This window comes from Podarcis tiliguerta, assembly GCF_965153285.1.
Source record: "Podarcis tiliguerta genome assembly, chromosome: 11".
Classification (NCBI taxonomy): Eukaryota; Metazoa; Chordata; class Lepidosauria; order Squamata; family Lacertidae; genus Podarcis; species Podarcis tiliguerta.
The window spans coordinates 7,902,550-7,929,090 of record NC_139544.1 but is presented as its reverse complement, the minus strand read 5'-3'; the positions used below and the strand labels follow the sequence as shown (position 1 = coordinate 7,929,090).

At 42.5% G+C, this 26,541-nt stretch overlaps 1 protein-coding gene across 3 annotated transcripts in view; it reads left to right on the top strand.

Annotated features, from left to right (window-relative positions):
* PTCH1 (patched 1) overlaps positions 1 to 24,159 on the top strand; it is a 112,134-nt gene extending 87,975 nt beyond the window's left edge. For all 3 annotated transcript variants that reach the window (XM_083403317.1, XM_083403316.1, XM_083403318.1), the window contains 8 exons: positions 4,102 to 4,285; positions 6,986 to 7,266; positions 9,390 to 9,527; positions 11,711 to 11,853; positions 15,441 to 15,540; positions 17,886 to 18,140; positions 19,491 to 20,022; positions 21,318 to 24,159. In XM_083403317.1, the coding sequence (XP_083259443.1) occupies positions 4,102 to 4,285; positions 6,986 to 7,266; positions 9,390 to 9,527; positions 11,711 to 11,853; positions 15,441 to 15,540; positions 17,886 to 18,140; positions 19,491 to 20,021 (1,632 nt within the window). In that variant the 3' untranslated portion in view covers position 20,022; positions 21,318 to 24,159. The remainder of the gene's footprint in view (positions 1 to 4,101; positions 4,286 to 6,985; positions 7,267 to 9,389; positions 9,528 to 11,710; positions 11,854 to 15,440; positions 15,541 to 17,885; positions 18,141 to 19,490; positions 20,023 to 21,317) is intronic.
* Positions 24,160 to 26,541: the final 2,382 nt, after the last annotated feature.

The window sequence follows — 26,541 nt, the reverse complement described above, 5'->3', positions numbered from 1 at the left end:
AACCATAGATTAGCACTGTGCAGTACAAAACGACTGGTGAGGAGCAAAGCAGCCATAATCTCCTTTCTGGAAGCCAACATCGGTGCTTATTCATGCTAGCCCATGGTTTGGATTGCATGTTAATGAGGGCATTGTTTTTAGTGGGAGACTTCTGCATTTCTCTGACCAAAAGATGAAGTGCCACCCTACATACATCTCGATCAGGCTTCCTCAACCTCGGCCCTCCAGATGTTTTGAGACTACAGTTGCCATCATCCTTGACCACTGGTCCTGCTAGCTAGGGATCATGGGAGTTGTAGGCCAAAAACATCTGGAGGGCCAAGGTTGAGGAAGCCTGATCTAGAGACTTCTTACATCTTCTGTACCAGCTGACAGTCTTATGAATGAGAGGAACTTTGCATCAATATGAGCGGCAAATCTGGCATAGTTTGCTTTCATTCTAATGCTTTGAGTTCAGCTTGTAAGTTCTTCCAAGCGAGCTGGTTAAAAAAAAGAAAGAAATAGGCTTACTCAGAAGTAAGTCCCATTGGTTTCAGTAAGACCCCTGTACATGTAAGACCTACTTCCATATATATATATATATATATATATATATATATATATGCTTTCGTAGATTTTCACGGGTACAGGAATGCAGGTTTTGGTGTCCTCGGGTGTCTTCCCGTGTAAAAGTTGGGGTGTCTAGGCGACGTTTCGACGAGGTCTCACTCGTCATCTTCAGGCTGGTGCTTTCGGCTTCTTGTTACTGGAACAGAGCAGGATCTCAGTGTTTGAGTTCCTATAAATACTGTTGAGGAGGTGTGGTGTATAGCCTCCAATGTTCTGGGCAGAGAGGAGGTTCCCAGGCTAGTGTGCCTTTTCTTCTTTTGTTCCTTAATTACTTGAGGGATATCTTGGGTGATTTCTTGAGTGATTTCCTGAATCCCACTTAGGTGGGTCATTAGGTGTGGATTAGTTGCTAAAGCCTTCGTGTCTTGAACTCTTGAACTTTGTGAAGAGTTTTTCTGAGAAGATGGCTGTACTGCACTTGGTTGTGCTCTGGCTTGGCTTCGTGTATAGGGGCGAGCTGTGGTTTTGTGGCCTGTGCCAGCCAGATCTGTGTAGGGATTGCAGGGGGGTGCAGCATCCGGAGGTGCCACCCTGGTTTGGCTACTGGATGGTGTCTGTAATTTATCTGTGGAGAGGGTCTGGGTTTGGGTCTGGTGTGGTTGATTGGTGATGGCGTTCTGTGTGCCTCTGGATCTGGTGTCAGATTTTGTGGGGAGGGCTAATTTCCAGATGTCTGGCAAGCGGGATGTGTCGTCACGCTTGTTCATGTTGTGAGGGTGTTTCTCTATCTCGATGGCTTCCATGATTATATATATATATATATATATATATATAATATTCTCATGAAATACAAAAGAACATGCAATCTATTTTTATTCAGATTATAAAGTCTTTTGGTTACGTTCAGTGTAAGACAATATGGTACTCAGAGGTAGGGGGAGAGGATGGGTGATAAACTTGCACACTATTCCCCCCCCCTCCCCATTTTTCCAACTTGGTATATGTGTGACTTCCTTTGAACACTTTGAATAGAAAGAGAAGTTATTCAGGGCAAATCGTCATGATGTTAAAAATCTCAGATCTGTTCATGGGCATCCCAAGCTAAATGCGAGAAGGAATGATACCTCCTGACAGATCATTCTTCTTTTTTCCAAAATTGCTTCCCCATTCCTGAGTGTGTGCTGAATAACGCTCCGTCGTGATCATGAAAAACCCCTGCATATGAATATGCTCATAAGGTTTGGGCAGAGAGTGTTTCCTGTATTTATATGGTCTACTTTTTTGTAGAAGCGCTGGTGCAGTATCTGAATATTCCCATAGGCTAAGCAGCTGTGGATAGTGGTGTAGTCCCATGTTTTAGCTGCAGCTTGTAGCTGTTTGTACAGATTTATTTTACATTTTTTGCCATGGGCAAGTTGGGAGGGCCAGTTATGCTATGTTACACTTATGTGTGATGTAGATAGCAGTTTCTCATTAGAATCATACAGTATAATTCCCAATAGAAGTGCTAACATCCACCACCGCCCACCGCCCCAGGTACAACAGGAAGTACCTCAAGGAATCAGTTGTTGGGCCGTCTGGGTGGGCTGCTGTTGCTGTACCTCATGAGTTTAATTCTAGCTTCGATGCCACCAGTCCTGATCTGCTAGTTTGAACTAGCAGCAATCAGCCTGGGAACTGGAACATGGTCCCTGTGTGGAGTACAAGTTCACGTGCGCTACAAGTTCATGCCAAACACTACCAAAGCCCCCTTCTATCTAAGGACCCTTAAGGGAAGTGTTTAAAAGTCTGTAAAGGGAACTGTGTCGTTCCAAACTCCACTTCTTTGCTTTCAGGCAGAAAATAACATTCCAATGACCTTCTCAGGAGCTGTTTGCTAGACTCAAAAGCATGGTTTAGAGTACTTTGACGGAAGTGGTATTGGGTAATATTGAATGATGTTGATGGTTTTATTATTATCTGAACCCTATCCATCTGACTGGGTTGCTGCAGCCACTCTGGGCTGCTTCCAACAAATATAAAAGCATAATAAAACATCAAACATTTATTCATATATATATATATATATATATATATATATATATATATATATACACATACACACACACACACACAACAACAACAACTACAGCGGTACCTCGGGTTACATACGCTTCAGGTTACATACGCTTCAGGTTACAGACTCTGCTAACCCAGAAATAGTGCTTCAGGTTAAGAACTTTGCTTCAGGATGAGAACAGAAATTGTGCTCCGGCGGTGCGGCAGCAGGAGGAGGCCCCATTAGCTAAAGTGGTGCTTCAGGTTAAGAACAGTTTCAGGTTAAGTACAGACCTCCGGAACGAATTAAGTACTTAACCCGAGGTACCACTGTACTTATCTTTATGCAATATGCAAATCCAGGGAGGAGAGAGAACCATAATCAGGTGCCCTAAGAGACTTTTTGTTTGTTTTTTTGCAAGCAAATGCAAAATGCAACATGGACCAAATGATTGCCCGTGGCTCCTGATATAATTTCTTCTGCCTGGGAGGGATAAAAGTGTGCTGCTGCCTCCGCAGAGGCTGTGAGCTGTTCTCTGCAGTTCCAAAGACAATTTGAAGACACACAGTTGTTGCATATCCTGTGGATTAATTGAATCCAGATCTCTAGATTCCAGCTTTGCTTTTTTTTTTTTTAGGCTGCTGTCACTGTTGTTTTTCACATAATTGGAAAGACCTGAAAATGAGAGTTGGGGCAGAATGAAAAATAAACAAAAGAAAACAAAACCCCTTGTGTGTCGCCCTTTTCCTGGCATTTTCTGTATATCACCCCAGTTGTTTGGCGGGACATCTTTTGTTGCCAGAAAATCCGATTCAAATTCTCCAAATTCACTTACCCACGTGACCCCTGGAAGAGTGGACTCATCTGGTTTTGGGTGCTGGGCATTTTCTGAATACATAGGTCATAGGAGGCAAGTGTTAGCAAAATTTATACAGATGTTGTTTTATTTTTATAGCTCTCCTCCATTTACTGGGTGGCATTTCCTTCAGTGTTAACAACAGAGGTTAACTGCACACAGACGTCTATAGGACTCTTGCCAGATTCTCTCTCCCCGCCCCCCGACCTCCATCGATTCCTTTTTCTTTTTTTCTCTCCCTCAAAACTAGCTTTAAATATGTTTCTCCAGTTTGGTCATTTCCCCCCTCTTGGCTGCAGACAACATTTTTAGAATTTAGGTTTAATTGGCTCAGTCTTCATCTGGAACCTTCTGTTGATTTAATGTTTCTAATGAATTGCATGCAAAGCATTTTCTGCTATACGAAACCTCTGGAATATAAAAACGTAGTTTTTCTACCATAAACAAAACTCTCTTTATGACAACTCTGCTAAGTATAAAGTCTTCTTTCAAAGGCTATTATTCCATTTTACATGCTGTTGCATAATGCCTTTCCTTCTTGTGTTAAAAGAATTGAGCGTAAGTCCTAACATTCTGAACAAAAGTCCTAATTCCATCCTAAACTGTTCCTTCCTCTTCCTTCCCTCCCCATTTTTATTTTTATTTTTATTTTTTGCAGTTGACTAAACAGCGCCTGGTGGATGCAGATGGAATCATTAACCCCAATGCTTTCTACATCTACCTGACAGCCTGGGTTAGCAATGACCCTGTGGCCTATGCTGCCTCTCAAGCCAACATCCGGCCCCACCGTCCAGAATGGGTCCACGATAAAGCAGACTATATGCCAGAAACCAGGTTGAGAAGTAAGGAACCCTTCCCTTTTAATGCCTTATGGTTTATATAAGTGCCTCAGCCCTTCTCTCGAGGCCCAGCAACTCCCCAGTCAGTTGACACTGCCCAGGAGTCAGACCATAAACAGAACAATATATTGCGTTTCTTAGTAAAAACTCAGGAGACAGGTTGTGGTTGTGTAATGTAGTAGAAGAATGCCGTGCGTCGGTAGCAGTTCATCATTTTGAAAAATGAATTCTTTAATAGTCTGTATCAGAGGTCTAAAACTCGTTTCATGTTAATGTGCCCTGTTCATTTTCCGTGGAAGGGGAGCTTTCAGTTCCCCGTGGTGTGCTGCCTTTGCAAATGTGGAGCTTTAATAATTGGGAGTTATATTTTGTTCACTCTGAATTTGTCGGCTTGGGGTGCTAGTTGGGAAAGAGATCTGTATAAAGAGGATCCTCCGCTCTTGCAATCCGTCCCCAAGTCACCCATTTGCATTCCGAATAGCAGTCCCAGTTTGATTCTGTTTGCTTTTGCTCTGGATTTATTGGGTGAATTGCTGGTTGGTTATTGGATGGCAGGAGTGAGGAGAGAAGAGGACTGGTACTTCTGGGAACACAACTGGGATAACAAGCAAATTGTGCTTCACTGAATCCTAACCCTAAAGCTCATGGGCAGCCAGCCAAAACTTGTCTTAATGAAAATTTATAGTTGAGATTATAATAGGGCAAATCATGTTTAGTAAGTCAACGGAATGACCCTGCAGTGTCTGGAACACACAGCAGCAGCAAGAACTTAATGCTAGTTGTGTGATGGCTTTTTCGAGGGAGGAGTGGGTGGCATGGGGGACTTAGCATTGCTTTTTAAAAAAGAGAGCATGGAAAATTTGGGTGTGTTGAGTCACTGAAGGATAAAAATGATCTACTTCCTGAAGTAGTCATTTGAAGTATTTAATCTTTCTTTGATTGACTGTAGCATGCTCTGAAGCTCGTTTTTAATAACCAGGGAAAATGTAAGAAATGTACTGGCCAGCTTTAAGCTTTCAAAGTATTTAACTGATTGCAAGTGCTGGCCCTGATTCACTGCTTCCTTTTTATGCTGTTGGGATTCCATGCTGTCAGCTATGCAATGATTTCAGAAGTATTGCCCTTCCAGCAGGGTAGTGCAAAAATACATGAGGTTTTGCAATTCTCTCCAGTCAAATGTTAAATCCATTCTAAATCTTCAAATGTTAAGTCTTTGTTTGCTACTGTTCAGGCTTATGTAGACGGCTATCAACAATCACTAGTGTAGTCAGCACAACGGACTGGCTATTTTAAAGCCCATTTTGTATGGCAGCGGGTGGTATCACACCTTGCAAGCTAAAATACTCTTAACGCAGGTTGTTAAGGCTTGATTCCTTGGCATTTTTTGTTAACTGATATCATTAATGATGGTGTATGCTGTATTTCTATGATTATCCCATTTTAACAGTAGGCACTGAGGCAAAATAAAAATAAATGAAAGATAACAAAGAGACTTGTGGGATATTAAAAACTACAGTGATATCCAACTAAGTCAAAGATAAGTCAGTGTGGTGTAGTGGTTAGAGCAGGCATAGGCAAACTCGGCCCTCCAGATGTTTTGGGACTACAACTCCCATCATCCCTGACCACTGGTCCTGTTAGCTAGGGATCATGGGGGTTGTAGTCCCAAAACATGGCGGGCCAAGTTTGTCTATGCCTGGGTTAGTGTTGGACTGGGACCTGGGAGACCAGAGTTTGAATCCCCACTTGAACATGAAGCTTACTGAGTGGTCTCGGCCAGTCAATCACACCCAGCCTAACCTACCTCACAAGGTTGTTGTGGGGATTAAAAGTGGAGGGGAAGAACCATGTAAGACACCTTGAGCTCTATGGAGAAAAAGCTGGGATAGAAAAGCAATCAATCAATCAATCAATCAGTCAATCAATAATTCAGTGTACACGCAGTGATTTCAGAGGACCTACCCTTTGTATGACTAACGTTGGATATCACCCTGTGATTTATTGTGTGGCATAAGATTTTGTGGACTAGCCATGAGACTGTACAGCAAATTCCAAAGGAAGACTTTATTCCAGCTGTAAACTAGACTTCTGATATGTTGATTTTTAGTGAATGCTGGATAAAGTGCTTCTAAACGGCTGCTTATTGTAAACTCAGTGCTGCTCATGCTTGCAAATTTTGTGCAACATCCGTGGCCTCAATGGTCTTTCTTGTCCCGGAACCTCCAGAGTTCTCCTTTCACCACTTGCTATATTTTCACACTACCATTATTGAACATTATAAGAACTTCTGGAGGGGAGCCGTGTTTGTTTCTTGCAGCACTTTTAATCAGGATTTAACTTCTCTGCAGAAAATCCAATGAGTTAAAAAAGAAATGTGGAAACGGAATTCTTGCCACAAAAGGTGTTGGTTTTAGGGATGCTTCTATAATATTACAATGTTCATTGGGGTGTCTTTATAACTCCCAAATGTATAGCATGATAGTGGAAAGGCTTGCCTGTATGAAATCTACACCTCTTCATAATGAAATGCACTGCTTCTGCTGCATTTCGTTGGTATATCTGAATGTACCATTTAATGCAAATTAATCCATGTTGATATTCTGGCACCAGAAAGCCAAACTGCTTCATTTGTCTGTTTGTATTCTGATACACTGTTTTCCAGCATACGTTTGTTTAAGCAGTGTGTTTTTTCCCCCTTCCCAGTCCCAGAAGCTGAGCCTATTGAATATGTTCAGTTTCCTTTCTACCTCAATGGACTGCGCGACACTTCTGACTTTGTGGAAGCTATTGAGAAAGTGAGAGCAATCTGCAATAACTACACCAGCCTCGGGGTTCCCAGTTACCCCAATGGATACCCGTTTCTCTTCTGGGAACAATATATTGGTCTCCGTCATTGGCTCCTTCTGTCCATCAGCGTGGTTCTGGCGTGTACGTTCCTGGTCTGTGCCCTCTTCCTTCTGAACCCTTGGACGGCTGGGATCATTGTAAGTGTTTGCTGAAGTAAAATTCCTTTCAGCATAGCTCTTGCTACAGTCAGGAAGGTTTTGTTTATGTCTGGCTACTGATGGGGTATGCATATTGCATCATTCATGATATATTTATTCAACTTGAGGGGGTAGGGTTCATGGAAAAGGTATAAGCCTTAATAACCTTCATCCTTTGGCCTCCTCTATTTGCTTAAGTTTAAAATAAAAATAAAAGTGTCTAAACTTTTGCCCTCATTCTGATACCTAGAGGTAAAAGAAAGAGAAATTATTAAATGATTTTTTTAAAAAAGCGTCTTATTATTCTAGAGAGCTAAGAGATTTTTGTGTCAAGATTTACCGTATTTTTTGCTCTATAAGACTCACTTTTTCCCTCCTAAAAAGTAAGGGGAAATGTGTGTGCGTTTTATGGAGTGAATGCAGGCTGCGCAGCTATCCCAGAAGCCAGAACAGCAAGAGGGATTGCTGCTTTCACTGCGCAGCGATCCCTCTTGCTGTTCTGGCTTCTGAGATTCAGAATATTTTTTTTTCTTGTTTCCCTCCTCCAAAAACTAGGTGCGTCTTGTGGTCTGGTGCGTCTTATAGAGCGAAAAATACGGTATTTTTCTTTCATTTGGAGCCACTCATAAGCAATTCATTATTATGTTCTGGACACGAACCTGTTACTTTTTGTTTTGGAAATGAATCTCGTGGACTTCCAATGAATAGCTGAAAAATAACAGTTCGCTCTTACGCTTGCTATTTTTGCGAGTCCCAAGGTTTTCAGGGGCCCAAGGCAAGGGACCCGAGATGCTCCCCAGAGTGAAGTCCTTCCTGACATTTCTCTGGAGCCGGTTTCTTTGTTGAGCTCTGGAAGTGTTCACGGCCTTAACACAAAGAGCCGCACAGGATTTCAGAGCCCAGCATCTGAGTGCATCAGTTGCTCTTCTGATAGCTTGATCTGAGGAGTCCTGTGCAACTTCCTCAAGAGAGGACCAGTGTGAAAAATTGTCTGGCTCCCCAAAGTTGGGTTTCATGGGGGAAGAAGAGTGCAAGGCAGGGTGTAGGAAAAATAGTCTGATGAATGTAAATTGTATAAACTAGTTTTTTATATGTTCTGGAAAGCGCTGGTGATCTTTCAGCGCACGGGCATTCTTTTTCAAATGGAATGTTGATGTTATGCTGTCTAAACTTTACAAACTTCCCCGTAGCTTATAAAAGGGCAGAGGTAGAAAGCAATTACCAGGTTTTGTCCTATAGATGTGTGTACAGCAGGTATGTTAAAAGGCAAATGTTTAGTCTGGAGTAGCTTTCAAAAGTCATAGGCTGTGCATGTTATCATTCACGAGTCATTAGCTTATAAAATAATTTATTGCCGTGCCTATAGGGGGGTGGAGTTTGCTTTCAGAAAGGGACTTTACCTTTTTAACGGAGTCTTCAGGCTTTCTCCTTCTTCTCTTTCGATGCCTATTTCGTGTTCTCTACCCCCTGCCTCTAATTTTGTTTACGAGGTAGATGAAAGAAGAAAAATAAAAAAGCCTCCCCTTAACTTTAACTGTTTGCTTTGTCCATGCCAATCCCCCCAAGTTCTTCAAAGCTAAGAGGCCCTTTGTAACCCGACACCCATCAGCTGATTATGGCATTCACTGTTTTCCATGCATTAACTACTCCCAAGTCATCTTCACTTACTCTGTAATTTGGTCAAAAGGTTGTCTGGGTGGGTGGGTGAGGGGAGCCCACATGCTATATCTTTCCTTGCGTTAATCACTATACTGGGACTACGTAAGAGGAGGTGGAATACAGGAAAGAAGCGGAGAATGGCCCAAATGATTTCAGGCTGTAGTGCCAAACAATAAGTGAAGCAAACCTGTATACTTCGATTTCTGCCTGGCTTCAAAGAAAACTATTAACTCGTGGTTTCTGAAGAGCCTAGACATTTATTTCAGTAATTAAGAATAAGAAATACCAGCGGCTCACCTTTCCATTCTCCCTTTCCATTCTCCAGATGTTTTGGACTACAACTCCCATCATCCCCTGCCAGCTGGCTGTGCTTGTGGTCCAAAACATCTGGAAGCCACCAGGTTGGCGAAGGCTGTTCTATATATAAGAGGGAAAGTTGCTAATTGCCATTTGGATCTCTTTAGGTGGTGGTGCTGGCTCTGATGACGGTGGAACTCTTTGGCATGATGGGTCTTATTGGGATAAAACTGAGTGCCGTGCCTGTGGTCATCCTGATTGCTTCTGTTGGAATCGGAGTGGAGTTCACTGTTCACATTGCCTTGGTAAGTGGAAGCTGAATATCTCATTTTGTTCTTTGATAACCCCCTTTTTTTTTTGAAAAAAAATGCTCCCCTTCATGCTAAAAAATACCTTGCATGTGAACAGCTAGCTCCTCCAAATGGAGATTGGAACACAGTGGTACCTCTGGATGCGAATGGGATCCGTTCCGGAGCCCCGTTCGCATCCTGAAGCGAATGTAAGACGTGACTGCTCGTGTGCAGATCGCGTTCCGCCGCTTCCGCACATGTGTGTGACGTCATTTTGAGCATCTGCGCATGCGCAAGCGGCGAAACCCGGAAGTAACCCACTCCGTTACTTCCGGGCCGCCGCCGAGCGCAACCCAAAAATATTTAAGCTGAAGTGTATTCATCCTGAGGTATGACTGTATTCCTAGTTTTCAAGGAATTCTTTGATGTGGAAGAATGGAGCATTCAATCCATTCACATTCTGAAGCAATGCTCTAATAGGGTGATTGTACACTTCCTTCTTTCTGAGTATTTGAAATACTGTAATAACTTAAAACACAAATCGCACAAAGATTACAAAGCATTAATACACCCAGCTTCTTGCCCTTGTCACCAGAGTTAGATAAGTCCATGCAGACGACTGGCACCTGGCTTCCATAATGAATTGTACACGGGTAAATGAATTGAACCTGAATCTTGACAAGATGGAGATGCTGTGGTTTGGTAGTGCCTGGGTCCAGGACTTAGGTGAATGGCCAGTGCGTGATGGAGTTGCACTCTCCTTGAAGAAACCGGTGCATAGTTTGGGGGTATTTCAGTATTTCACGTTGTCACTGAAGACTTGGATGTCTGTAGTGACGCAGAGTGGTGGTACCCGCAAAGCACTCTGCAAGAACCGCGCGGGCAAGAAAAGTCACCTGACAACATTGTGACACCAGGTGAATGACCATGTAGATGGCCCCACTCACCTGTCAGGCTTTGGCTTTGAAGAGTACAGGAAATAATGATCTGGCCTGCCAGTGAGATCCGTGTCCTCATCCCTATGCGAGGGTAACATCTCCCCAAGCTGCTCCCCATGCCAGGGTGACCCCACCCAGAGACTGGGCCTGTTTTAATTTGCAGAAGGGGCAGCAGCGCAGTCTCTCCATCCATGGCTTGGGACTTTTCATATTACCTTAGAGGTGTTGTAAGCACCCCTGCCTTAGCAACTTCCAAACCACCAGCACAAAGTAAGAAGTTGTTGGTTATTTATTATTGCTTTGTTTTTACTCTAGAGCAGAAGAGAGGCACTTGTGGCACTTTCTGTCTCAGCAGCCAAAACAACTTGACTAGCTTAGGTACTGCACACTTTGTCCCGGAGGGGTGGTGAGGAGGACCACATTTTTTGCTGCTGCTTCAGGCAGCGAGATATCTTGGGCTGACTCTGCTGCAGTCACGGGGCTTAACCTCCCAGCGACGGTTGAATTTTAACACCTCTCACTTTACAGATTAAGCCTTCTGATTGATTACAAAATAAATGTCTGCCTTAAGCCTCGTTAGCCGGTTATTCATACAGTGGTACCTCGCAAGACGAATGCCTCGCAAGACGAAAAACTCGCAAGATGAAAGAGTTTTTCGTTTTTTGAGTTGCTTCGCAAGACGAATTTCCCTATGGGCTTGCTTCGCAGGACGAAAACGTCTTGCAAGTTTGTTTCCTTTTTCTTAAAACCGTTAATATCCAGGGTGCATTGCTTGAAGAGGTGCAGTTGCGACTTGACTTCGAGGAGCAACTCATAGCTCTTAGAAAATGTATGTACAGTACACTTTGGTGATTTTTAAATGCTTTTCTGTCATGTTTAGAAACTTAAATTATTGTTCCTTCAATTTTTGAAATGCTCTTTACAGTGTGTGTGACTTTAAAGAGCACTTAATAAACTCTTTTTGTACCAAATTTGGCTTTGTTTGGACTTTTTTTGACCATAGGGACGCATTAATTGATTTTCAATGCATTCCTATGGGAAACCGTGCTTCGCAAGACGAAAAATTCGCAAGACGAAAAAACTCGCAGAACGAATTAATTTCGTCTTGCGAGGCACCACTGTATATGTATAGTAAGAAGAACTGTCAATTGCCAGTTGAGGTTGTAGCATCTTTCCTCTCCTCTGGGGACTCCCTCCCCCTTAAGAATCCTCATAAGCTGCTCACACTATTCTGATGGAATGAACTTCATTCTTTCCCAGGCCTTTCTGACTGCCATAGGAGACAAGAACCGCAGGGCTGTCCTTGCCTTAGAGCACATGTTTGCACCTGTGTTGGATGGAGCTGTGTCTACGCTGCTCGGTGTGCTAATGCTTGCAGGATCCGAGTTTGACTTTATTGTCAGGTAAAACGTGTGTGCATCCTGCCTCTCCCTTTGCTTAATTAAAAGTAAATGAATGTAGCAGAGCCTCATTTATCTGACTGGGCAAGGGCACCTATAATGGTTACCGGATAATCCAAAATTTGGTTAAGAGAATCGCCATTTCATTGGGATTAGACTATGATGTTGAGCTGTGCTGGAACACCCCGGTGAGTTCAGGAAGCTGCAAGTGCAAATTTCCTCTAGCTCAGAGTTGCCTACACTGACTGGCAGCAGCTGTCCAAGGTTTCAGGTAAGGGATTTTCCCAGCACTGTCTGGAGATGTGCTGGCGAACTTGGATCCTTTTATGTGCAGAGCACATGCTCTGCCCCCAAGCTGTGGCCCTTTCCTGGTCACGTAAGTGAGGTTCCTTTCATGGGAATTCTGCCATGCTTCTCCATTTACCTGCTGCTGCAGTGCTGTGCATGATGTGCTTGCTTATGCCATGGTTTCGTTTTTACTCTGCTTTATTACTCCGCTAGTTTCATTTTAGTAGCTGTTTCTATTGCAAGTACTGGATTTTGTTAAAAATAATTTTAAAAGCTTCCCGCTCAGAAAAGGCCTTATACAGCCTATAGTTTGTTCAACAGCAACATTAAGTTATTCCCAAAGAGTGGTTAGCTGGAGGTGACCTTTGACCTAAGCACTCTCCCAAACTATTTACATGCAGAGTACTTTGAGTGGAGAAGCCTGAAAAACTATAAACATCCTGAAACTGAAACTCACCCCCGCCACTGAAGATTATAGAACAGTTTGGCTGACCAAAATAAAAAGTTCAGGGTAGAATGTGAGCAGGCAGGCACCTATAACATCACGGAATGTAACATAAAATACACAGTGAAGCCTGAAGGCCTTTCTGTCTGAAGCTAAAGGGAGCCTGTTTTCTTGTGGCTTTAATTAAGAATGTGAATACAGCAGATAAAAGCATAGAGCAAGTTTTTTTTTTCTTTGGGAGGGAATTTGAGAGGGGTGGTGAAATGGATCCTGTTTTGCTCCAAACAGTCTGTGCAAAGTCACTGAGCAGAAAGGCAAAAAATGTTGTCTATTTTGCAGAATTGCACGGCAAATAAAACAAATCAAAAGAGCAAGTTAGTAGGCGCTGCAATTAAGGCAGACAGCAGCTAGATTGATGATGAAGAATAATTAATATAAATACCAAAAAAGGTGTGTAAAGTTGTAATAAAGGGGGGAACTGCAGTGCGGAAACATATATTATTGTAGTTTCTCATGACTTTATGAAATCATAACCTCTTTCTAATCTGCCTCAACCTATAATCTGGTATACACCTTGGTGCCACTGCAACCTCCCCCAGCCCACGATTTCCCTCACCTACTTAGTACCTGCACCATGCCTCCTGGTGGTCCATCCCCAGCCCCACTTTGAGAAATGATGACTCTACAGATCAGTGAGCAGAGTTTGGCTCATGGAACGAAGTGCTCTTGGGTCTTAACTCCCCACCCCACAGCCACCTGCACCCTTTGAAAATCTACTCTGTGCAGGGTTGGGGGACTCTGTGGAACAGCATGAAAGGTGGAGACGTGGGCTTCACAGAGAAGGGGTAACTAGCAAAAGGGGAGAATGACCCTCTGCTGGATCCAAATGGAAGGATTCCTTCCACAAATCCTTTTGAAGCCAGCCTACTGTGCTACTGCTCTCTCTTGGTGACTGAGTGTGTATATGCACGATAAAGAACAGCTGGAGAAAGTTTGCAATCCGTCAGGCACTGCTACTGACTGTCCCCCATTCATCTCTGTGGGACTTTTGCTCACACTCTGCTCTAAACAAATGGATGTTACCAGTGTTTGGGTGGATTGCAGCTATGGTCTGGATTGTAACACAATTTCCCAATTAGAATTAAACTTTGAGATGTTTGTTTTTTTAAACAATTAAGCAGCGTATAAATTTTATAAAATGAAATAAATGGGTATTTTAACGCTTTTAGCTTTGTCTTTATGCATTTGGCCTTCTCGTCGTCTAACACAACCAGGGTTTAGCTTCCCTGTTGTTGTTTTTAAAAGATGGCTCTCAAGTCAATGAGCAACTCTTGGGCCTTGTTTCGTGGCATGGGGAAGGCGCCAGACTATAACGGCAAGGAGTAGGTTTTTAGCCCAATAGCTCATCCGGGTAGAGCTTTTGTATACTCAAAGTGGTCAGATCTGCGACGCTTAGTCATGGTGGCCACATGACCCGGAAGCTGTACGCCGGCTCCCTCAGCCAATCAAGCGAGATGAGCGCCACAACCCCAGAGTCATCCACGACTGGACCTAATGGTCAGGGGTATCTTTACCTTTACCTTGACAGTGGAGCTAGAACTTAGCAATTGTGGCTAGTGGCCATTGATCCTCCATGATTTGGGGGTTTTTTGGTGCTAATGCAGGGTAGAAATTCCTATATGTAATCCTGCTGTAATAGCATGACAGTTGTAGCTTTGCACATTAATAAGATTTGATCTGTTTAAACCAGAGACATTGGCAAATGGGTTGCCCCCTTCTGCCTCTTTCTTCAAACTGTTGCCCAAGACCCAAAGCCTCGAAATCCATTAGCTTTAAAATGCATCTTTGAGCTTAGCCTCTGTCGTCCCCCCTCCACCCCCCAAATGCTGGATACCCAACTAGTAAGGCTTTCCTCTTGCTGGCAGGTTTACCACAGTATTCATGAAGGATACCAGACCTTAGCCCTCAATGGTGGGAAAGGACAACCACTCGTGCTCTCTCCTCTTCTTCCATAGTACTTCAGCCTTTATGTTTGAATTGGCTGACACAAAACAAGAGCATTCAGAGATGCTAAATTGTTCAACAAAAGATTAGCCTGCAATGCAGCTCTGCTATTGTAGAGTGCTCTTTCTCAGTACAATGCTCGGGCTCGCCATAGAATGCCCTGCATTTTCTTTGCAGAAAGCTGGTTCCTGTGTCTAAAAAGGTTGCAATTTGAGCTATTTGGTAAAACTGGAACTCACAGAATTCAAGGCGGAAAGTTGTGATTAATGAATGGCAAGGGAAAGCCTTACCTGATACACTAGAGATTTAATTAGAGATTCTGCTGTTAGACGCAGAAGCATTTCACAGTGGATTAGCTGCTGGGAGAAGTAGGCTTCTTTTTCCTTCTAGGCTAAATTGTTTAAATTCTACACCCTTCACTTCATTTGTTTGCTTCTGCTGCTTACCCCCCCTTTTTTTCTTTTTTGCTAATGGGGGCCCCTTTTCATTGTATTTGTGCTTTCAATCTGTTCAGTCATTCAGTTCGCATTCCATATTTTTGTGTTTGTGTAACACATTCATAAATAACATTACATGCTGCAAGATTTCGATAAATTAACAAGCGTTTTTTCTTTCTTTCTTTCTTCCCTTTTTGAACTAACACTTTGGGTTGTGGAATGTAGCCTCTCTAATCCAAAAGGTAAAAAGAAGGGGGGGGGGCGTTTGAAAACCCTGCATACTGACTTTGTACATTAAAGAAAAAACAATGTTGAGTGTTGGTGTGTTTGTTTAGTAAAATATGTTTTATATTTTCATTTACAGTTCTAAATCATATTTTCAGCTTTTTAACACATAGTATGTTGAAATATTCCAGGTATTTCTTTGCTGTTTTGGCAATTTTAACAATCTTGGGTGCTTTGAATGGACTGGTGCTACTCCCCATTCTACTTTCCCTTTTCGGACCATATCCTGAGGTCAGTATTGTATTACTTGCAAATTGTGGTTGTTCTTTTCACTGCTACTAATTATTATGTCACGTACTTTACACTTGTCCTACTTCTAAGTAGGTTGCACTGTTATTTGGCAATTTGGTGCAAAAAACAGAATTTTTCATTGCACATACATTGGAGTATCTGAAATCTGATGTGCTTGTGCAAATCTAACTCCTTTAACTGTTTTGTGCTAAAAAGCAGTCTAGCATAGTTGCTGACCTCAAGAGCATGACATTTGCCATCAGGCGAAGAAGACAACATTCTTCCTGATATCCAAATCTATTCATGTACTTATTTCTCGCAGTGTCACACCAAGAAACAGTACCTACTAAAGCTCAGAAACCATAAACTACAAGTATGGGAAGTGAGATACCACCAAATTTAATTTGCATCTATTATTGGGTGCCACAATCTGGTCACTCTTGTGGAACTCCTTGTAGGCAGGTGCTTCCCATTTCTCCTTTATGGGCAGGGGAATTCTGTGTTCATGCATTATAAGAAAACACCTGTATCATACATTTAAAGTACTCTTACACCACTTAAAAAGTCATGGCTTCTTCCAAAGAAGTCTAGGATCTGCAGTTTGTAAAGGGTGCTGAGAGTTGTAAGGAGACCTTAATTTCCCTAGTTGTTGTTGTTTAGTCGTGTCCTATTCTTCCACCCCGTGGAGCACTCCAGGCATTCCTGTCTTCCACTACCTCCCACAGTTTGGTCAAACTCATGATAGTAGCTTTGAGAACACTGTCCAACCATCTCGTCCTCTGTCATCCCTTTCTCCTTCTGCCCTCAATATTTCCCAACATCAGGGTCTTTTCCAGGGAGTCTTCTCTTCTCATGAGGTGGCCAAAGTACTGGAGCCTCAGCTTCAGGATCTGTACTTCCAGTGAGCACTCAGGGTTGATTTCCTTCAGAATGGATCGGTTTGATCTTCTTTCAGTCCATGGGACTCTCAAGAGTCTCCTCCAGCAGCATAATTCAAAAGCATCAGTTGTTCAGCAATCAGCCTTCTTTACCATTTCGCTCAGAGAACTGTGATTCCTAGAGTGATTTAACAACCAGTCCTTCACAGGGTATTCTGGAAATTCCCTACTCTGTGAGGGGAGTTGGGATCTCCTAACAACAACTCTCAGCCTTAACATTTACAGTTCCTAGGGTTATTTGGAAGAAGCCACAATTGTTAAAAGTGGTATAAGTAAAGGTAAAGGGACCCTGACCATTAGGTCCAGTTGTGGCCGACTCTGGGGTTGCGGCGCTCATCTCACTTTATTGGCCGAGGGAGCCGGCGTAGAGCTTCCGGGTCATGTGGCCAGCACGACTAAGCTGCTTCTGGCGAACCAGAGCAGTGCACAGAAACGCCGTTTACCTTCCCGGCGGAGCGGTACCTATTTATCTACTTGCACTTTGACGTGCTTTCGAACTGCTAGGCTGGCAGGAGCAGGGACCGAGCAATGGGAGCTCACCCCGTCACGGGGATTCAAACCGCCGACCTTCCGATCGGCTCTGGTTCACAAGAAGCAGCTTAGTCATGACCCGGAAGTTGTACGCCAGCTCCCTCGGCCAATAAAGCGAAATGAGCGCCGCAACCCCAGAGTCTTCTGCGACTGGACCTAATGGTCAGGGGTTCCTTTACCTTTACCTTTTATGGCACAATTTAAAATCTCCTATTTTGTGTGCCCATCCACCAAACCTCAGATGGCAGAGGGACCCTGAGCAAGTCTCCTATGCTGAATAGTGCATTGATAGTTACGCGTGGAAGGAGGGAATCCTTAGGGCAGGAATTTCCAACTCCCAAGAGACTGTGATCTACTCCCAGTATAAAAAAACTGGCAGTGATCTACCCATTGTCATTGGAGGGAGGGAGGTGTGTCAGGTGGGTGGATTGCCCAGAGTTGTTAAGCTTTGGGGGGGAAGGATTGCACAGAGTTTTTTAGCTTTCCTCCCATAGCTTTTTGTACACAATAAGAATCCCGCGATCTACCAGGATCAGCCAGGGATCTACCAGTAGATCATGATCTACTGGTTGGACACCTCTCCCCTAGGGTATTCTGGCCCCAGGCCATTTAGGGCTTAAAAAGTTAAGAGGCTATGTACTAGACTTGGAAATAGATTGGTAATGTAGATTAGAATAAAAAATCAGTTTAAGACACAGTTTGATAAAAGGTATTAAATGCAGACATTTAGTTCATGCTTTGGTATTAGAAACATTTCAAAAATGGAAGCAGTTTTACTGTAGTTCATCTCCGAAGTGATGCGAGCTTATTTCACCAAAGTTATTTTCTCCAGATGCTTCTACAGACCACTAAGAGATTTTAAACTGTCATTCCTAGGTTTCCCCAGTCGATGGAAGGAGCAGGTTACCTACGCCATCTTCTGAGCCTCCCCCAAGCATTGTGAGGTTCACCATACCACCTGGTCATGCACAGAACGGGTCAGATTCTTCCGATTCTGAGTACAGTTCTCAGACCACGGTATCTGGAATCAGCGAGGAGCTCCATCAGTATGAGTCCACTCAAAGATCTGGTGCCCCGGTCCGCCAAGTAATTGTTGAAGCAACTGAAAATCCAGTATTTGCCAGATCCACTGTAAGTAACCCAAATCTCTGTTTCTCTTTTCCAGCTTTCATGTATAAATCTAACATTCCATTCCTTAACTAGTTTGATAGGTGCTGCAACATAGATGTAGATCCACATTTCTCAGACTGGTGCATGTCTTAGTCTGAAACTTCAAGCCTGTGACAGTAAGATATCCAGGCTGATCTCCCAAACATATGACCATAATTTAGGGAAGATTCATTTTCCTACATGCACACACACACACACACACACACACACACACACCAGTGCCCAGTTTCTCTTTGGAGTTGCATACTTAAGGAACATTTAAAAAGCAAATCACCACTTGCACAGGGATAGTCACAAACATTCCTGTTATCAAAGGTGCGCTTTTTACAGTAGCCACAGTTCACACTAAAGTTTATCTACACTGTTGCATATCTGGGCACATGATTTCAAGGAGAACATAAACGCTGCCTTTCTGAAAATTATCCCTTAATTTTTGGCTCTACTTGATGTGAACCTCAAAAGCATTTCAGGAAAGAATGGGAAGTGTTGGTGCCAATTCAGTACTAAAAAAGGAAATGTAGGCATAGTTCTTTGTATCACATTTCCCCCCTATTTGCAGATTTTTGGGATATGGGGACGCGTTTGATACAGCTCTGGTAATATTGCCTCTTTTGACAGAAGGGCAATTTTGTAATCTGGCAGGTTCTCTCACACCCACTAAGTATCCTAGGTGAAATTAATAATATAAAAATAGGTTGGCTTGAAAAAAAGAAAACAAATCTTATCAGAGCAAAGAATGGCACATAAACCACCAGTCTTTTTTATTATTATTTCCAACTCTACAATATCTTTATTTCATTCAATTGTTATAACATGGAATATGTGCTCTAAGGTATACAGAAGAAACAGTGTAAATTATTGCATTGATAAAATTCCTGTTTTCCATTCTGTGTCTATCTCATTTTGTGACTTCCCTCCACCACAACACCACATCCTTTAATATATTTTGAACTTGTCATTGTGTAATATGTATTAGTTACTTTGCCCCCAGAACAATAATTTTTTTCGCTCCTTTGCAAACTCAGTCCAGGCATATCAATAAATTTGTTTTGGAACAATGTTTTGTCATATATTCTTCTAAAGAGTTCTTTTCCTTCTTAAGTTTTTGATTCGACTGAGATCTAATGGCTGCTGTCATTTTAGCCTACTCTGTGAATTCACATAAATTGCTTAACCAATCAGGGGATCAGTCTTTTGCCCCTTCAAGCAGCTTAGCCACCATGTTCTTTCAGGAGCTACCATCTTTCAGGAGCTACCATCATTTGTTGCCATAGCCTTATTAAAGATTTCCGTCCCCCATTTCCTTCCCAGGTGGTTCAGCCGGATACAAGGTATTATCAGCCAAGCCCAAGATCACAGGCTTACCAAGAGTCTGGATCCCAGCAAACCTGGCATCAAAATAAGCAGCCCAAAAGAGAACCAAGGGAAGGACTCCGGCCACCCCCTTACCGGCCGCGCAGGGATGCTTTTGAAACGTCTACTGATGGGCACTCCTGCCCTAGTAACAGGGACTGCTCCAGCCAGAGAGCTCGTTCTCAGAACAACAGAAACGCAGCCTTCACTGCCACGGGCACGTCGGTGCCTGCGTACGGCCAGCCTATCACTACTGTGACTGCCTCAGCATCAGTTACTGTCGCTGTGCACCCTCCAATGCACGGCCACAATACTCGCGGAGGAGGCTTTCCATCCTACGAGGGATACCACGAAAGCGACCATGGACAATTTGAGGACCCTCACGTGCCTTTCAATGTCCGGTGTGAGAGGAGGAACTCTAAAGTAGAAGTAATAGAAGTGCAAGATGTTGAATGTGAAGAGAGAACTCGTGGCAGCAGCTCGGATTAAGGTAAGGGTTTCTGCCTCCGCCATTTCTAGCTGCAAGATCTAGAATCCCAGGAGAACTCTTCCATGTGGAGAAAATGATTGTGCAATTTGTGGAAGGTTGTGTGGTGATAAGAAATCAGACACATAATAATTTTTAGGGTTATATCATACACTTGCATGAGGAATTGCATGATTGTACACTTATTGGTTAAGGGATGCGGGTGGCGCTGTGGGTTAAATCACAGAGCCTAGGACTTGCCGATCAGAAGGTCGGTGGTTCGAATCCCCGTGACGGGGTGAGCTCCCGTTGCTCGGTCCCTGCTCCTGCCAACCTAGCAGTTCGAAAGCACGTCAAAGTGCAAGTAGATAAACAGGTACCGCTCCGGCGGGAAGGTAAACGGCATTTCCTTGCGCTGCTCTGGTTCGCCGGAAGCGGCTTAGTCATGCTGGCCACATGACCCAGAAGCTGTATGCCGGCTCCCTCAGCCAGTAAAGCGAGATGAACACTGCAACCCCAGAGTCGGTCACAACTGGACCTAATGGTCAGGATATTCCATCGAATGTGGTAGCTTTCAGTAGACAAGGAGTCTTTAATGTCAATCATGCTATCCAACCCCTGAAGTGCTACAGTCCCAGAAAGGTAGTAAACTTTGTGTTTCCACTTCCATTTTCAGCTGACCATGCTTTCTCGTTTATGTTTATGTGCAAACACAACCTAGGAAGGACAGAGAAGCAGCAGATATATAGAACAGGAAAGTAGATGGAAGAAAAGTTTTCACTATTAGAGATTTTAATGGTGGAAAAACTAAACTTGAGAGACTTCACTTTTGCCTTTATTATTGCTTTTGTTAGGGACATCTATGAAAAGCTAGGCTATGCATAGTTTAGTGTAACCTGCCTTAGAATAAGTACACAGACTGAATTGCCTGTGATTTCCTTTCTTCTGTAAGATTCTAAGGGTAGTGAACTCAGGAAAACTCAAAATCCAGATATGAAATGATGTTCATTTAGTTCAGATGCTGGTGCTAACTTGACAAAAGCTGAGGCTCACATCTGCCCGTTGTGATTGTGAACCTGGGCAAGCTAGACATCCAGAAATGGAAAAACTTAAGAATTAACAAGGCCCTTAAAAAAAAAAAAGGACCTGTTTAAACCATTTGGCCACAGGAAGTCACTGTCATGGCTGGGAAAAGAACATAGGCCTCATGGCTTTTAATTGCAGAACTTGTCAGATGGCTTGGGGCTGAGGTGATTTATTTATCTTTGCTGAACTTTAGGTGAACAGTGGGGCTCCTTTTTTTGTCTCTATTTGTACAGGGAAATAACTGAAGCAAAGAAGAGGCCAAAGATGGGGGACCACCTCCTCTTTCCAGAACTGCTTGAAGAGAAACTGCCTGAAGTTATGAAGAAGGGCAATGCTGCATCAGGGCAACCGTTCACCATTACTGTAACCTATTGTATTATTTTGTGAAATATTTCTATAAATATTTAAAAGATGTACACATATGTAATATACAAGAGAAACCGTGTAAAGTAGTATAATCTGGAGTTATTTTGACTCCTGTTTAACGGAGTGGGGACTGTTTTGTTTGTGCTCTGTTTGTACATTGATCTCTGTGCCACAACTAAGCTTAATCTAGTCGTAAATTTCAGCATATGTTTGCTGCTGCTTAAAATATTGTATAATTTACATGTATAATTCTATGCAAATATTGCTAATGTATTAGAGTTTGTTTGTTTGTTTGTTTTGTGAAAGTACATATGTGTGTGCGTGTGTTAAAGTATTTTTAAAAATTTCCATATCACAGCCCTGTGGTAGTGATATGTTTCTGTTAACTTTCAAACACGCTATGCGTGATAATTTTTTTCTTTTTCTGGTTTTTTTCCCTTTTTTAAAAAAAACGAGCAGATATGAAGAGCAGTGTGTTTAACCTTGATAAGTGTAGCTGGGGGGGGGGCTTTGGTGTGTGTGTGTGTGTGTGTGTGTGTGTGTAGTTGTATACTGTAGTTACTTTATGGAGCACCGACTAGCGGGAATTTCCATCGCATGCCCCACTGAAATTCTTCTTGCGTGTTCAAGTATATGGTTCTTGTGCTGTGCTAATCCAATGGGTCGTGTGCAAGAGATTTTCTCAGAAGCGTGTGCTTACTGTTCCTTGACCTTGACCTTGGCTAAGGCTCCAATCTTGCACATGTATACTTGTGAGTAGGTTCCAATGAAATTAGTGGGACTTCCATGAGTGGTATTCAAGCTGAAATCAAGTTAGTCTTGACTGACGGAGTTCATTGATTTCAGTGGTCTACTCTGGGTATGTATGTAAGCACATGTAGAATTGCACCTAACTTTTTTTAAAAAACAAACTAATGAAAATATTCTAAGAGCTTAACAACTGCTACTGACATTCATCAAAGAACAGAGATAGAGGAGAAGCGTGGACAGACTGGGATTAGCATTTGTGGGTTCTAGTTCCTGTTGTACCAAATTTGATTTTAGGCAAACTGCTTAATCTGCCTGTACCTCTTTGCTCATATGTACTATGGTTAGAATTGTGTCTCTCGGCGGTGATGAAGGTTTTCATCCCCAGTGAATCATATGACAAGAACGCATAATAAAGTGTTGCTTGAAGCTAAAGGCTGGTGAAAGCCTTGGCGTGTGCTAATTGCATAGATATGATTTTTTAAGAGACGGTTGTTGCTACATTCTGAACATAGTACAACTAATACAGTTGCCATAGTGCCGTGTGTCCCCATAGTTTCGGAAAACTTCAGGTAAATAAAAGACAGCTTCCATTCAGGAAGTAGTTGAATTGGTCTCTTAATACCTCCAGGTTCTTAACCCTGGGAGAGGCACAGCCCTGTTTTAATCATGCTTGAACTGGAAGGACCAGTGGTGGAAAGAGAGACTTGAGCGAGAAGGCACCCCATTGTTTCAGTGGTACATAAGCTACTGTTTAGAAGGGCACCAAAGCTCAATCTACAGCTCCAGCGTCCCGTCCAACGTGAAAAATGCTTGTGGCAAAAAGGCCCCAATTGGGCCCTAGAAGTGTCACGATGTCAGACGATAAAACAAGGACAAAAGCTCTGCAACAGAACAGGACACCACGAATTGCAAGCTACCTTTCACTGCCAAGAGCTGCAGCGGCAGAGGTCATGGTGGTGCCCCACAGATTATGCTTTGGGGCCCCTCACTCTGCGCTCTAGCCCCATGATTATTATTATTGAAACAGGAAGAGAAGCAGAAAGTGGGAAAGGCTTTGATGTTCAATAGCCCCTTCACCTTAGCCTGTGTGTGTGTGTGTGTGTGTGTGATCCCCCCCCCCTCTTTTTTGTGGGTTGCCTGCTCCTTGGTGCATAGTATAGACCATCTGTCTTCTTGTCACATTGGCAAAAAGAGATCTCAGTGGCTGGCTGTTCTGTTTTTTGTTTTTGTTTTTAAATAAAAAAACTTTAATTTTTGTTGATATTTATATTTTTGTATCATAAGAATGTTTTCTTACAGTATTTGTCATGCCAGTTTATAACAAACACAATGCAGGGATTTTATTTCTATTGGAAACACTATTACAGCTATGTTTCTACTTTTTAATGGAATCTTTATTTGTATAGAATGCTTACTAATGTTAAATAGGAAGAGAGTATATAACATTTACATTAAGGACTCATTTTGTAGCTTTTTAGAGTGAGGAGTTAAAAGGAAAAAAAAATATTCAGACTGGGTCTCATTGCCTGCTTTGTTTTGAGCAGAAATGGGTTGTGTTTCAGTTACAAAGATAAAAGTATGCCATATAATTTATTTATATGAAAATTTATTTTTGTAGTGTATATAGTAGCCCTCAATTCTTTTGACAGAATTATATTTTTAAAGAGTTTATATGTAATGATGATACCATTATGTTTTGGAACATTACTGAGACATAAATACAATGCACATTTTTAATTACAAGTCCCATTTGCAAACAAAGAAAATGTTAACAGTGTTAAAAGAGAGTGTGGATATTCATGTCATTCTGAACTGTTTTAGTTGCCATTTTGCGATCTAGCATGGTTCTCAATTTTAAATCATGAGTGAAAATTTGTACAAACTCTCTAAACTTTAATGTTCAAACACTGATAGAAATTCTAACATGAATAAAAAATATTATAACTTATTGGTTACGTATTTAGTTGTTTGTGGAATGTTTATTTAAAACACGGAGAGTCGTATCGTTTAATTTGAGTCAGGCAATGCAGCAGAAACAATGCTATAGACAACCTTTTTAGATGATGCAAATTGTTAGGTTAAAATGCTATTCATTCATTCATTTATATTCCACCAACGAACTCATGGTGGTGTACCTAATTCTCTCCACCCCACACTTATTTTATCCTCACAACAACCTGGTCACCCAGTAGGCTTCATGGCTGAGTGGGAATTGGAACCCGGGTCTCTCATGTTTTGGGCCATCTCTCTAACCACTACACCACACTAGCTCTCAGTATTAAAGTAGGTCCCCCAAGTGCACAGCCAGAACTTTGTCTCTGATGGACTGAGACTGCTCTGCTCATCAGAAATGGCAAAGAGAACATAAAAGAGGAGGCCTACTACATCAGACCAAAGGTTTCTCTTGCCCAATGTCCTGTTCTCACAGTGGTCCACCAGATTCCTATGGAAGAAGAAGAAGAGGAGTTTGGATTTGATATCCCACTTTATCACTACCCTAAGGAGTCTCAAAGCAGCTAACATTCTCCTTTCCCTTCCTCCCCCACAACAAACACTCTGTGAGGTGAGTGGGGCTGAGAGACTTCAGAGAAGTGTGACTGGCCCAAGGTCACCCAGCAGCTGCATGCGGAGGAGCAGGGAAGCGAACCCGGTTCACCAGATTACGAGTCCACTGCTCTTAACCACTACACCAGCCTGGCTCTCAAAGCCCGCAGGGGATGCCAGGGAACAGGGAATTATGTTCACATGTGGTGGAGGTGTAAATATGTACAATTCTTTGGGCAAAGGGTGTTCAAGGAGATAACAGAAACCACTGGGTTAAAGCTGACCAAGAGTCCAGGGGCAGCATTATTAACAATTTACAATGTGGTGGAAGGTTTGCAGGCTATGATGAACTCGCTCACAAATTTATTGACAGCTGCACAAATTATAATAGTAGCTAAGAAGTGGAAGGGGCAAGCAGAGTATAAAATGGAAAAATGTTACAAAGAGGCGTGGGATATATCTACTAATGAAAAATTAACATGTGTCATTAAGGTAAGAGGGGGAATATGCAGGAGAAATTGTTTTGAGGAGATATGGAAGGTGTTTGTATAATTTGTACTATTAAAATGAAAAAGGGATCAAACCATCGCAAGAGGTGTTGAAATTTTGGGAGCTTGGAATGGTTACAATGGAATGGTCTCGGGGGTGGAGTGCACATTTTTATTCTTATTTATTTATGATTATTACTTTGTCAAAATAAAATGTAAAAAAATAAAAATTAATAAATTGCAGTACTGGGGGGAAAAGGAAAGCCCGGAAACAGGACATGAGGCTGATAGGACTCTGTGATTCTGGAGCACCAGAAACTGGTTTGCAGAGGCATATTACCTCTGATACTGGAGACAGTACATAACCATCATGGTTAGTAGACATTTATAACCTTATCCTGCATGAATTTGATGCCTATCACTACATTTTATGGTAGGAGATTCTGTAGTAACCATATGTCATGCGAAGAAATTGGATTCTTTGGCACCAGATCCAGAGCATAAGCCATGTTAGTATGTTGCAGCCAGAACAATAGCATTGTAGCACCTTCAAGGCTAATAAATTATATGTATTGCAGCATAAATTTTCATAAGACACTGTCCATTTTATCTTGCATTTGGCAACGTGGGCATTTGCCCACAAAAGCTTACAGTACAAATTTAGGCCTGGTCTCTAGATTTCTGAAGCACAGTCAGACTCAGCTACATTTGTCACAATACGATTTGAATGCATTATAAACATCCAACACCAGATGGCGCCAGAGAGCAAAAGAATTTATATGGATTTTTACATAGGCTTTTTCTTTTCTTTTGTTGATTTCATTTCTGACATATTTATAGCTGTTTTTAACCTGTGTCTAGATCCACCAAGTCATCTTCATGAATCTGCCTATTTGTTAAGATGATCTTCAGAGGCTTTCCTCAAGGTGGCTGGCATGCAGCAGGACTATGGATTAAGCTCTGCTGGGGTGGCAAACAGGGTGCAACCTAAGAAATCTGAGAGACTGTGTTAAGTGGGAAAGTTAACGGCGTTTCCGTGCGCTGCTCTGGTTCACCAGAAGCGGCTTAGTCATGCTGGCCATATGACCCGGAAGCTGTACGCCGGCTCCCTTGGCCAATGAAGCGAGATGAGTGCCGCAACCCCAGAGTCGTCCGCGACTGGACCTAATGGTCAGGGGTCCCTTTACCTTTACCTAGGGTAAAACAGAGTAGTGAGAAACTTGTTAACTATAGCTCGTAGGTTACCTATGACATAGGCATCATGGTCAGAAAAATATATACACCTGTACATGCCTGGAATTCAGTCAGA